Genomic DNA, 15,682 nt, shown 5'->3' with positions numbered 1-15,682 from the left:
GATGAAGTGAGATAGATAAATAAGCTGTAGAGTTGATATTAGCAAAATTATTGAAGTACAGAATTCCACTGGAACGGATTAATTGCATTTCAGCTAATTTAAATGAGGAAAAATGACTCTGCAAACGAGCAAATCCAGCTGCGAGCAAGGTCATGGAACGGATTAAACTCACAATTAGAGGTTCCATTGTACTGGTATTTATTAGTTACAGTAATTAGTATTTGTTTATTGACTTACTCAGTGATGGTAATTATTTATCGACTTATTTATTCAGAATGTCGGGTTCATATTCGACTTACAATATTTTCAACTTATGATGCATTAGTTGGAATGAAACCCCATAAACTGAGAAGCACCTATATATTGACAAATTTCAGGTTACCCCCACCTTGGCAGGTAGGAAACAGCCATCAATTTCAAACACAAACATCGCAAGACTTACCTAATGTGTGTGCCATGAAATGACTGACTGCACACGCTATCCACACCCAGTTTGGAATGGGCGGGTACTGATCTCCCGGCGGCAGGTCACTGGAGGCATAGTAACTATAATCATAGACAGCTAGCAGGACAAAATTCCCAACGGTGAAGAGGAATCCCACGAATGTGAGAACATTGGGTGCAATCCAACGTGGACATATCTAGAAGAGAGAGAAAATTATTGGAAATAATACAGTAGTACTCTTGTTACTGCGAATTCAGTTATTGGTGCATATTTACATACAGTAGAACCCCCGTATCCGTGGACTTGGTTTCCATGGTTTACCGTGGGCCAAAAATAACCTTTAATTTTGCTTAATAATGGCACCAAAGTGCAATAGTAGTGATGGTGGCAGTTCTCTGAAGCCTAAAAGAAGCTGTGAAGTGCTTCCCATCAGTGAAAAATGACAATTCTCCACTTACTGCGCATGATTTATCAATTAAAACTTTATCATAGGTATGTATGTAAATGAAAAACTTATATATAGGGTTCAATACTATCTGCAGTTTCAGGCATCCATGGTAAGTCTCGGAATGTATCCCCTGCGGATACCAGGGCATTACTGTACGTGAAAATCAGTTACAAATACGTACTGTAATAAAAATTTAATCTGACAATATTGAAACGAGCTCTCTTGTGAAGATTGAGCAGTATGGGACCAGACATCACAGCATAAATACAAATATGGCCTCTCCTCACTTAATGACGGAGCTCTGTTCCTAAAACCATGTTGGTAAACAAATTCGTCGCTAAGTGAGGAACATACTATAATGGTAGTGGGTTTGTGTCAACCATCTTTGATATTGTTTTAATGTCACCTTTGCACCATTTATAACAGTTTTTGCATATTTTTCAATGTTTATACAGTAGTGTACTGTATATTGTAATTAAGAGAATAGAGGATATCAGCTCTAATACATCATGTTACAAAAGTTTGCATACTGATTGGAAAACTGGTCATAAGCCCGAGTGGTTGGTAAATGAGTACATCGCTAAATGAGAAGAGGCTGCATGTTTTTATCATTATCAAATCATCAACAGCACATCAACAAAATCTCTACAAAGCGGGTAACTTGGGACGTTTTTTTCCCCCAGACAAACTGATGTTTTTGCCCATTTTATCTGTATGTTTATCCTGTGTAGGGTAAGAACATTTTCTGTAATTGCTGCACGGTCAACCGATATTTACTCCCGAGTTTGCCCAAAATACCTTGTATAAATATAGGCTTTTCCATCCAAGAAAACCTGGTATCAAATATAGTATTGCAATGAGAAAAAATATTACATATTATTATTAATACAGACCGGGCCGCGGGGGCGTTGACCCCCGGAACTCTCTCCAGGTAAACTCCAGGTAAACATTATAAAAAGTGTAATAATAATAATAATTACAGTATTAGTAATATACAAATGTTTTGTATAGTGAAGACAAGAAGAGAAGCATGTAATTAACAATTGAGTGTGGTAACCCATACATGTATCAGGTGATCACACAGCCCATCTATCACTATAATCTTAACCTTACAAGATAACTCACCAACAAGATAAGATAGCACATTGGATCGTGAATTGTAGCTTATTGGGTCAGTGACCCCCGACTTGCACACTACAACAAAAGTCACCGATTCATCTTCTCTATTTTCAATTTCATACATTGGTGTTATCCTCCACATTATTGTGCTCTACCACATTATCATGCAGTACCACATTATCATGCAGTACCACATTATCATGCAGTACCACATTATCATGCAGTACCACATTATCATGCAGTACCACATTATCATACAGTACCACATTATCATACAGTACCACATTATCATGCAGTACCACATTATCATGCAGTACCACATTATCATGCAGTACCACATTATCATGCAGTACCACATTATCATGCAGTACCACATTATCATGCAGTACCACATTATCATGCAGTACCACATTATCATGCAGTACCACATTATCATACAGTACCACATTATCATACAGTACCACATTATCATGCAGTACCACATTATCATGCAGTACCACATTATCATACAGTACCACATTATCATGCAGTACCACAGTATCATGCAGTACCACATTATCATACAGTACCACATTATCATGCAGTACCACATTATCATGCAGTACCACATTATCATGCAGTACCACATTATCATACAGTACCACATTATCATGCAGTACCACATTATCATGCAGTACCACAGTATCATGCAGTACCACATTATCATGCAGTACCACATTATCATGCAGTACCACATTATCATGCAGTACCACAGTATCATACAGTACCACATTATCATGCAGTACCACATTATCATGCAGTACCACATTATCATGCAGTACCACATTATCATGCAGTACCACATCATACAGTACCACATTATCATACAGTACCACATTATCATGCAGTACCACATTATCATACAGTACCACATTATCATACAGTACCACATTATCATACAGTACCACATTATCATGCAGTACCACATTATCATGCAGTACCACATTATCATACAGTACCACATTATCATGCAGTACCACATTATCATGCAGTACCACATCATACAGTACCACATTATCATGCAGTACCACATTATCATACAGTACCACATTATCATGCAGTACCACATTATCATGCAGTACCACATTATCATACAGTACCACATTATCATGCAGTACCACATTATCATACAGTACCACATTATCATGCAGTACCACATTATCATGCAGTACCACATTATCATACAGTACCACATCATACAGTACCACATTATCATGCAGTACCACATCATACAGTACCACATTATCATACAGTACCACATTATCATACAGTACCACATCATACAGTACCACATTATCATGCAGTACCACATTATCATACAGTACCACATTATCATACAGTACCACATTATCATGCAGTACCACATTATCATGCAGTACCACATTATCATGCAGTACCACATTATCATACAGTACCACATTATCATACAGTACCACATTATCATGCAGTACCACATTATCATGCAGTACCACATCATACAGTACCACATTATCATAAAGTACCACATTATCATACAGTACCACATTATCATGCAGTACCACATTATCATGCAGTACCACATCATACAGTACCACATTATCATGCAGTACCACATTATCATGCAGTACCACATTATCATACAGTACCACATTATCATGCAGTACCACATTATCATGCAGTACCACATCATACAGTACCACATTATCATGCAGTACCACATTATCATGCAGTACCACATTATCATGCTCTACTGCATTACTGTTTCGGTCTGACTTGAAACACTTACAAAGTCCTGCATCCAAGTTACAATTAACTAGAATGGGGTGTCACATTAGTTGCACTTGTGTCCTTTTACTTTACATATCTCACATTTGTATTAAGTTTAAATAAGATTGTATAACAGCTAACCACTACAACTAGTCTAGTTTTAAGTTGACTTACTATGTACTTATTATCTTGGTAAGTAAGACACATAGGCAACAGTTAGGCAACTTTATTCTGAAACGTTTCGCCTACACAGTAGGCTTCTTCAGTCGAATACAGAAAGTAGGCAGGAACAGTAGAGATGTGAAGACGATGTAATCAGTCCATCACCCTTGAAGTCGTAGAATTTGAGGTTGTCAGTCCCTCGGCCTGGAGAAGTTCAGTTCCATAGTCAGGAACTATCTGAAGATGTTGCCTATGTGTCTTACCTACCAACCTGTCGGTATTGTATACCATTTTGATGTTCACTTATTATCTTGTCCAGTTTTAATTAGTTACTGTGTGTATTAGGATTAGTCTGCCAAAAATGGCCTGGCATGATAGTGGCTATCTTTGTACTTGCCAAAAAAATTGGAATTACACATTGTCACCTTTACAAAGAAATAAACTTTTTCTTATCTTATCTTATCTTATCTACTTGTGTAATGAGGCAATGTCAACGCTTTTGCATGCCCTCAAAATGCTATGACGAGGCCCCATAGTAATGGAAATCTAGGACCTCCAATGAACAAGCTTCATTTCTTTCTGTACCTTTGACTTTTGATATAGCATTGATGATTTTTGAGTCTTTCTACTCCTGGAGCCTGGTCCTGGACCAGGCTCATCTGGTGCTAGCTTGGTCAACCAGGCTGGTGTTGCTGATGGTCCTGGACCAGGCTTGTCTGGTCAACCAGGTTGTTGATGCTGGTGGTCCTGGACCAGGCTTGTCTGGTGCTAGCCTGGTCAACCAGGTTGTTGCTGCTGGTGGTCCTGGACCAGGCTTGTCTGGTGCTAGCCTGGTCAACCAGGTTGTTGCTGCTGGTGGTCCTGGACCAGGCTTGTCTGGTGCTAGCCTGGTCAACCAGGTTGTTGCTGCTAGTGGTCCTGGACCAGGCTTGTCTGGTGCTAGCCTTGTCAACCAGGCTGTTGCTGCTGCAGGTGGCCAATTGCCCTACATATCCATCACAGTAGTGTACAAAATATAGTACAGATATTAAACACAAAAGAAAGCCATTAGCAAGCAGAGCTTTTTAGACAGACTAACAAAGACAAGTCATGGACGTATTTTGAGTCAACCTGTTTTATCTTCTACATGTTATCATTACACATTACTTCATAACACACCACTACACAATGTCATCATCAATACACAATATCACTTCCATAGTGTGACTTTGTCAATGGTCCAAGTCGGACCGAAACGTCGTCGTAAGCTTCTCTCTTTTATGTGCGGGTTATTTGTGTATCACTTCCATCAACTTCAGTACACATTAACCCGTAAACGGTCCAAGCAGATCTACGTTCACATGTGTACTGCTACAATAGTAGATCTATGTTTTCTTTTACATATTTTCAAATACAGTGGTCCCCCGCTTAACGATCACTTCCCAATGCGACCAATTATGTAAGTGCGTTTGTACGTGTATGTTTGGGGGTCTGAAATGGACTAATCTACTTCACAATATTCCTTATGGGAACAAATTCGGTCAGTACTGGCACCTGAACATACTTCTGGAATGAAAAAATATCGTTAATCGGGGGTCCACTGTACATACGTTTGGACCGTTTATGGGTTAATACACAATATCACTACAGATCAGCATCACTACACATCACTTCATATACCAACACAATATTACTGTACATAAACGTCAGTATACATCACTACATAATATCACTACACACTATCACTAAACATCAACACCATCACTACACATCAACAACAATCACTACACACACACAAAATACTACACATCAGGGCCAGGAGCTGTGACTCAAACCTTGCAACTACCCTTAGGTAAGTTCATCAGAAACTGTCACTATATATCAACAACAACATCACCATTACTCTTCTTCACAACAACTCATCCAAAAGAAATGCTCGTCGTTGTTTTTCACTATCGCAGACGTATGACTAATATTCAATAATTGTAAATTGACTATATAACTGTTTGACTGACTATTGAGAATATATCACAGGTCATTTTCTCAGTAAATTTAAATATTCATGTGCATTCCTGACTATATAAATAGTTGACTGACTATTGAGAATATATCACAGGTCATTTTCTCAGTAAATTTAAATATTCATGTGCATTCCTGACTATATAAATAGTTGACTGACTATTGAGAATATATCCCTGGGTGTTTTCTCAGTAAATTTTAATATTCAAGAACTTTCCCCTGACTATATAAAACAGTTGACTGACTATTGAGAGTATATCCCTGGGAGCTTTCTTAGCAAATCTATATATAAATCAGTCGGCTGATTAGAAAAGCTTGCGTGCTCTCTTTCGTCGTGGCTGCTTCTTCCTCTAAGTCCGTCACTTAGAGAACAATGGACTGGTTCAAGATACGCTCTCGCCGACTTCAGGAGAAATCTGTTGATTCCAAGTGGATTGTGGAAATGAAAAGCACCTTAAAATTAAGGACCTCGGTTATGGAGGGTGTGGTAAGACCCAGCTCTGGAATCTTCCAGGACACGACACACCAGTGGTCCTCAAAAACATCTTCGATCCTAATACCCGAGAAACGGATTGTCTGCGCGAGGCCCAGATCTTGGAGAAACTCAATGGTGCAGGTGGAGCTCCCAGACTTCTGGGACTGTCTCCTGAGATAGGTTGTTACTTTATGTCTTTTTTGGGATTAGAGGACCTTCAAACACTCAACCACAACAAGGAGATAGGTAGGGAAAAATTAGATGATTTGTTTTGGCTAAAAGCCATAGAAAGCATCATCAAGAATTTGATTAAAATCCACAAAAAATGCATTGTCCATCTGGACCTTAAACAAAACAATGTAATGGTAGACAGAACCGACCCAAAATGTCCAAAAACCTCTATAATTGATTTCGGACTTTCAACCCGCCCAGGCCAACCTTGGGTTTATGGTGACTATGAAAAGAACCGCATCGACAAGTTTTTGGAGTTCAGCCCCTGGACCTGTTATGAAGCTGCTATGGGCCAGCCTGTCACAACAAAAAGTGATGTGGTGGGAGTCGCCCTGCTCATCAAACAGGTTATTGGAATAATGGATCGTAAGCCCCACCAGCTGATGACCATGGCCCTGAAGGGCCTCAGCCGGTACCCAAAGGAGAGACCTGGCCTGAAGACTTACCTCCGAACAACACAAAAAATCATTAAATTCTTCACTGCCAAGTTTGGTTGAGCTCAGACTTTTTTGTATATTTTTTGTTACATATTGCCAAATTTGGTTGACCTCAGATTTCTTTTGTTTATTATTTGTTACATATATTGTAAAAAAAAAAAAAAGTAACTTGAAGAGCAGCCACCTCCACGTGGCAAGTTCTGGGTACCTTGTATAACTGAGAGTACTTGGACACTCATGTGTGACTGTTGTTACATGACCAGTCATGTGTGAGTGTGCAGTACACGATCAGTTACACAAAGTAGCTGTGAGCTGCTCACACCATGTAATGTCTGGATCTAGAGAATATGTTAAGATGGACAACAAATGTAATCCTGGACAATGTAGTGTCTATATACCAAGGTACCATCACCCGAGAACCAGATATTGAGTTCACTGGCAAGAGTTTCTCTGACAGGCTTTATGACCAGGCAGAACAGACAAGGGGATGAGAGGGTGTCCCTTTTGCACCAGTTCATGAGTCAATTGCATGTTTCCCAAACAGGAGTTTAGAAGTACCACTATAAGAGGGAGGGGGTAAAGGAGGTTTTGTGGGCAAGGGCTTGGACTTCCATCGTATGTGCATGAGTGTTAGGAGTGAATGGACCTGACAAGCTGTTGGAGTGTGAGCAGGGTAATATTTTGTGAAGGGATTCAGGGAAACTGGTTAGTCAGACTTGAGTCCTGGAAGTGGGAAGTACAATGCCTGCACTTTAAAGGAGGAGTTTGGGATATTGGCAGTTTGGAGGGACATCTAAACTGTTGTATCTGAGCACCTCTGCAAAGACAGTGATTATGTATGAGTGATGGTGAAAGTGTTGAATCATGATGAAAGGTTTTTCTTTCTTTTTGGGTCACCCTGCCTCGGTCGGAAACGGCCGATGTGTTTATATATGTTGTGCCGAATAGGCAGAACTTGCGATCTTGGCTTAAATAGCAACGCTCATCTTGCCATATAGGACAAGTGAAAATTTGTGTATGTAATAATTTTGCCAAAATCATTCTGAACCTAACGAAAAAAATATATTTCACTGTGTTTGTTTAGTATTAAATTATTGTAAACAAATCTAATATATATTTAGTTGGGTTGGGCTAAAATAAATTGCTCTTATTATAATAAGGTTAGGTAAGTTTTCTAAGTTCCTTTTGGTGCAAAATTAAAAAATTTTACATTAGCATTAATGAAAAAAATATATCTTTAAACATATAAGAGAAAATTTTAGAAAGGACTTAATTTTAAATGAGTTCTTGCTAATTGACCAGTTTTACATATTTGGCACAACATATATATATATATATATATATATATATATATATATAAATATATATATATATATATATATATATATATATATATATATATATATATATATATATATATACATATACATACATACATACATACATACATACATACATACATACATACATACATACATACATACATACATACATACATACATACAGCCTCTCCTCACTTAGTGACATATTCGTTTACTAATGCCTCGGACTTGCGAGGGGCTCTCTGACCAGTATTCGTACCTAAATAATGTATATTAGAGCTGATTTCCTCTATTATATTTATTTCATTATACAGTATACTACTGTATAAACATTTAAATTAGTATTAGTCTGCCTGAAATGCCTAGGCCTGCAAGTGGCCTCCTTTGTAATTAATATTTTATAATATGTAAACCACACATTGTAAGCGTTACAAGGAAATAATTTTTTTTTTAAATATACCAGAAATGTTAGAAATGGAACAAAGGTGACATTAAAACAATATCAAAGATGGCTGACACAAACTCACTACCATTACAGTATGCTCCTCACTTACCCATGAATTTGTTTAACGCCGTGGTCTCAGGAACAGAACTCCGTTGTTAAGTGAGGAGAGGCTGTATATACATGTATATATGTACAGACATCAATACGTCTCTATTAAGGACACAACCTCATCAACGAGACCACTGGATACTGCAGTACCACAGGGAAGTGTCCTTGGTCCCCTGCTCTTCCTTGTATACATCAACGATCTTAATATATCATAACACTTTAAACCTATTCTCTTTGCTGACAACACGACTTACGTCATCTCCCACCCTAATCTTGTTAGGTAAGACACATATGCAACAGTTAGGTATCTTTATTATGAAACGTTTCGCCTACACAGTAGGCTTCTTCAGTCGAGTACAGAAAAGTTGATAGAAGCAGAAGATACTTGAAGACGATGTAATCAGTCCATCACCCTTAAAGTTTTGAGGTGGTCAGTCCCTCAGTCTGGAGAAGAGCATTGTTCCTAACTGTTGCATATGTGTCTTACCTAACAACCTGTCGGTATTTTATACCATTTTAATGTTCACCCTAATCTTGTCTCACTCAACGCTATTCTTAACGAAAAGCTAGTAAAAATATCAACCTGGGTGACTGCAAATAATCTTACACTTAATATTGACAAAACCTTCTATATTATGTTTGGTAACAGAACAGGTGTTGCCCAGCTAAACATTATAATTGGCAACACTCTTATTGCTAAATGTAACGAGGGCAAATTCCTGGGCATAGACCTCAACAACAACCTGAACTTCAGCACCCATATCCACCACATAACAAAAAAGTATCCAAAATGGTTGGGATCTTCTCTAAGATACGTTACTACGTACCACAATGAACCAGCCCAGGCCAGCATTGGACTTATGGTGACTATGAAAGAACCGTATCGACAAGTTTTTGGAGTTTAGCCCCTGGACCTGCTATGAAGCTGCTATGGGTCACCATGTCACAACGAAAAGTGATGTAGTGGGAGTCGCCCTGCTCATCAAACAGGTTACTGGACAACTATGACTGAAGAAATACTTCCTAAATGTGTAAGGTAATCAGGTCCAATCCGAGGGACGGACAACCCCAATCCCTCAAATCAAAAGCCTTAAAACTTACCTTTACAACAGCATTCCAAAACGGATGCATTAAATAGTTGCTGAGCGGACTTGTGTCTTGGGCACTGTACTGTGGAGGGAAAAAAATAATAGTAATTTCACCATTTACCCGTAAGAATACATGGAGCACTTCACAAAACTTTAGTACAGGTTTGTCACGACTTAGAGACATTTCAACTTTACAATGGTGCAAAGGCAATTACATGCGAGTCTCGACTTATGATGCCTTGACAGGATTTTTCCACTATATGACACTTCACCTCACCACCACCGTCCGAGGCCTCACCACCACCGTCCTAGGCCTCACCACCACCGTCCTAGGCCTCACCACCACCGTCCTAGGCCTCACCACCACCATCCAAGGCCTCACCACCACCGTCCTAGGCCTCACCACCACCATCCAAGGCCTCACCACCACCGTCCTAGGCCTCACCACCACCATCCAAGGCCTCACCACCACCGTCCTAGGCCTCACCACCACCATCCAAGGCCTCACCACCACCGTCCTAGGCCTCACCACCACCATCCAAGGCCTCACCACCACCATCCAAGGCCTCACCACCACCGTCCTAGGCCTCACCACCACCGTCCTAGGCCTCACCACCACCATCCAAGGCCTCACCACCACCATCCAAGGCCTCACCACCACCGTCCTAGGCCTCACCACCACCATCCAAGGCCTCACCACCACCGTCCTAGGCCTCACCACCACCATCCAAGGCCTCACCACCACCGTCCTAGGCCTCACCACCACCATCAAAGGCCTCACCACCACCGTCCTAGGCCTCACCACCACCATCCAAGGCCTCACCACCACCATCCTAGGCCTCACCACCACCATCCTAGGCCTCACCACCACCGTCCTAGGCCTCACCACCACCATCCAAGGCCTCACCACCACCATCCAAGGCCTCACCACCACCATCCTAGACCTCACCACCACCGTCCTAGGCCTCACCACCACCGTCCTAGGCCTCACCACCACCGTCCTAGGCCTCACCACCACCATCCAAGGCCTCACCACCACCATCCAAGGCCTCACCACCACCGTCCTAGGCCTCACCACCACCGTCCTAGGCCTCACCACCACCATCCAAGGCCTCACAACCACCATCCAAGGCCTCACCACCACCGTCCTAGGCCTCACCACCACCAACCTAGGCCTCACCACCACCATCCAAGGCCTCACCACCACCGTCCTAGGCCTCACCACCACCATCCTAGGCCTCACCACCACCGTCCTAGGCCTCACCACCACCATCCAAGGCCTCACCACCACTGTCCTAGGCCTCACCACCACCATCCTAGGCTTCACCACCACCATCCTAGGCCTCACCACCACCGTCCTAGGCCTCACCACCACCATCCTAGGCCTCACCACCACCATCCTAGGCCTCACCACCACCATCATAGGCCTCACCACCACCATCCTAGGCCTCACCACCACCATCCTAGGCCTCACCACCACCATCCTAGGCCTCACCACCACTGTCATAGGCCTCACCACCACCATCCTAGGCCTCACCACCATCCTAGGCCTCACCACCACCATCCTAGGCCTCACCACCACCATCATAGGCCTCACCACCACCATCCTAGGCCTCACCACCATCCTAGGCCTCACCACCACCATCCTAGGCCTCACCACCACCGTCCTAGGCCTCACCACCACCGTCCTAGGCCTCACCACCATCCTAGGCCTCACCACCACCATCCTAGGCCTCACCACCACCGTCATAGGCCTCACCACCACCATCCTAGGCCTCACCACCACCGTCCTAGGCCTCACCACCATCCTAGGCCTCACCACCACCATCCTAGGCCTCAACACCACCATCCTAGGCCTCACCACCACCATCCTAGGCCTCACCACCATCCTAGGCCTCACCACCACCATCCTAGGCCTCACCACCACCATCCTAGGCCTCACCACCACCAACATAGGCCTCACCACCACCAACATAGGTCTCACCAACACCAACATGGACCTCACCACCACCAACATAGGCCTCACCACCACCAACATAGGCCTCACCACCACCAACATAGGCCTCACCACCACCAACATAGGCCTCACCACCACCAACATAGGCCTCACCACCACCAACATAGGCCTCACCACCACCAACATAGACCTCACCACCACCAACATAGGTCTCACCAACACCAACATAGGCCTCACAACCACCAACATAGGCCTCACCACCACCAACATAGGCCTCACCTCCACCAACATAGGTCTCACCAACACCAACATAGGTCTCACCAACACCAACATAGGCCTCACCACCACCATCCTAGGCCTCACCACCACCAACATAGGCATCACCAACACCAACATAGACCTCACCACCACCAACATAGGTCTCACCAACACCAACATAGGCCTCACCACCACCAACATAGGCCTCACCACCACCAACATAGGCCTCACCACCACCAACATAGGTCTCACCAACACCAACATAGGTCTCACCAACACCAACATAGGCCTCACCACCACCAACATAGGCCTCACCACCACCAACATAGGTCTCACCAACACCAACATAGGTCTCACCAACACCAACATAGACCTCACCACCACCAACATAGGCCTCACCACCAACAACATAGGTCTCACCGACACCATCATAGGTCTCACCAACACCAACATAGGCCTCACCAACACCAACATAGGTCTCACCAACACCAACATAGGTCTCACCAACACCAACATAGGCCTCACCAACACCAACATAGGTCTCACCAACACCAACATAGACCTCACCACCACCAACATAGACCTCACCACCACCAACATAGGCCTCACCACCACCAACATAGGCCTCACCAACACCAACATAGGTCTCACCACCACCAACATAGGCCTCACCACCAACATAGGCCTCACCACCACCAACATAGGCCTCACCACCACCAACATAGACCTCACCACCACCAACATAGACCTCACCACCACCAACATAGGCCTCACCACCACCAACATAGGTCTCACCAACACCAACATAGACCTCACCACCACCAACATAGGCCTCACCACCACCAACATAGACCTCACCACCACCAACATAGGCCTCACCACCACCAACATAGGCCTCACCACCACCAACATAGGCCTCATCACCACCAACATAGACCTCACCACCACCAACATAGGCCTCACCACCACCAACATAGTCCTCACCACCACCAACATAGGCCTCACCACCACCAACATAGGCCTCACCACCACCAACATAGACCTCACCAACACCAACATAGACCTCACCACCACCAACATAGGCCTCACCACCACCAACATAGACCTCACCACCACCAACATAGGCCTCACCACCACCAACATAGGTCTCACTACCACCAACATAGGCCTCACCACCACCAACATAGGCCTCACCAACACCAACATAGACCTCACCACCACCAACATAGGCCTCACCAACACCAACATAGGCCTCACCACCACCAACATAGGCCTCACCACCACCAACATAGGCCTCACCACCACCAACATAGGCCTCACCACCACCAACATAGGCCTCACCACCACCATCATAGACCTCACCACCACCAACATAGGCCTCACCACCACCAACATAGGCCTCACCACCACCAACATAGGCCTCACCACCACCAACATAGGCCTCACCACCACCAACATAGGCCTCACCACCACCAACATAGACCTCACCAACACCAACATAGACCTCACCACCACCAACATAGGCCTCACCACCAACATAGGCCTCACCACCACCAACATAGACCTCACCACCACCAACATAGGCCTCACCACCACCATCATAGGCCTCACCACCACCAACATAGGCCTCACCACCACCAACATAGACCTCACCACCACCAACATAGGCCTCACCACCACCAACATAGGCCTCACCAACACCAACATAGACCTCACCACCACCAACATAGGCCTCACCACCACCAACATAGGCCTCACCACCACCAACATAGACCTCACCACCACCAACATAGACCTCACCACCAACAACATAGGCCTCACCACCACCAACATAGGCCTCACCACCACCAACATAGACCTCACCACCACCAACATAGACCTCACCACCAACAACATAGGCCTCACCACCACCAACATAGGCCTCACCACCACCAACATAGGCCTCACCACCACCAACATAGGCCTCACCACCACCAACATAGGCCTCACCACCACCAACATAGACCTCACCACCACCAACATAGACCTCACCACCACCAACATAGACCTCACCACCACCAACATAGGCCTCACCACCACCAACATAGGTCTCACCACCACCAACATAGGCCTCACCACCACCAACATAGACCCCACCAACACCAACATAGACCTCACCACCACCAACATAGACCTCACCACCACCAACATAGGCCTCACCACCACCAACATAGGCCTCACCACCACCAACATAGACCTCACCACCACCAACATAGGCCTCACCACCACCAACATAGACCCCACCACCACCAACATAGGCCTCACCACCACCAACATAGGCCTCACCACCACCAACATAGACCTCACCACCACCAACATAGGCCTCACCACCACCAACATAGGCCTCACCACCACCAACATAGACCTCACCACCACCAACATAGACCTCACCACCACCAACATAGACCTCACCACCACCAACATAGGCCTACCTTATAATTCTCGAAGCCTATCAGCTGTTCTGAGGTTAAATACTTGACCGGCGTCATGTTGTTGGAGGTCCATTCACTTCTCCAACACCATCAGCGGGGGTTATACTCCCTCCAACACTCCTCCAACACACCTCCAACACTCCACCCCAACACTCCAACAAACACACAACAATAAAAATATTAGACATGTAGTCCCTTCACCGGTCATTTTTATAACCATAAATTAACGCTACAAAAATTGTTAATTGAATTATTAGCTTGAATTTATTTTTTTGATTAATAAAAAACAATTTATTAGTGAGAAATATATTTATTTTGAGTTAAATATTAGACATATGGTCCCTCCACCAGCCTCAATATTTTATCTCTTATTTAATAATAAATAAATTATAAATTTATTAATTAACAAGAAATTGTTTTCCTAATAATAAAAAACTGTTTATTGGGTTAGAAATTTACATATATTATATTTTCAATAAAATATTAGACAATGACCTCATTTTATCTATATTTTAACGGTAATTAAATTTTTAATTACCTAGTTTACTATAATTTATTTTTTAGTAAGTAAAAAACTGTTTATTGGGTGAAAATTATAAATATTTAATTTTTATTTTGTATAAATATTAAACATATGGTCCCTTCTGCATCCTTATTTTAACTCTAATAAATTTCTAAATAAATTGTTAATTGAGTAATTACCTAGAATTTAATTTTTTATTAATAAAGAACAGTTTTTTGGCTAAAAATATATTTAATTTTTTAAAGTGTTTTCCCCAATTTAATATTTCGATTATTAAATAATTTCAACGTCAATTAAAAATTATTAGTGAAAAAACTGTGACTGAAACAATATATAAATAAATCAAATTATTGTTAATAAAGTTAAAATTGTATTAATTTTTCTAATTTTTTATACATGTTATCCCTAAT

The 15,682-nt window shown here is 43.0% G+C and overlaps 1 protein-coding gene across 2 annotated transcripts in view; it reads right to left on the bottom strand.

Moving 5' to 3' along the window:
* Positions 1 to 14,922, bottom strand: part of LOC128700966 (ethanolaminephosphotransferase 1) — a 52,528-nt gene extending 37,606 nt beyond the window's left edge. For both annotated transcript variants that reach the window (XR_008408826.2, XM_053794484.2), the window contains exons 1-3: positions 14,750 to 14,922; positions 10,077 to 10,145; positions 443 to 641 (exon numbers count right to left, since the gene is read on the bottom strand). Coding sequence is in view for 1 of the 2 variants with exons in the window: in XM_053794484.2 (XP_053650459.1) it covers positions 443 to 641; positions 10,077 to 10,145; positions 14,750 to 14,806 (325 nt within the window). In the remaining variant the exon portion in view is untranslated. The remainder of the gene's footprint in view (positions 1 to 442; positions 642 to 10,076; positions 10,146 to 14,749) is intronic.
* Between the last annotated feature and the right edge of the window lie 760 nt (positions 14,923 to 15,682).

This window comes from Cherax quadricarinatus, unplaced genomic scaffold (assembly GCF_038502225.1).
Source record: "Cherax quadricarinatus isolate ZL_2023a unplaced genomic scaffold, ASM3850222v1 Contig7, whole genome shotgun sequence".
Taxonomy (NCBI): Eukaryota; Metazoa; Arthropoda; class Malacostraca; order Decapoda; family Parastacidae; genus Cherax; species Cherax quadricarinatus.
The sequence above is the reverse complement of the archived record's forward strand: the minus strand, read 5'-3'. Positions and strand labels throughout refer to the sequence as shown.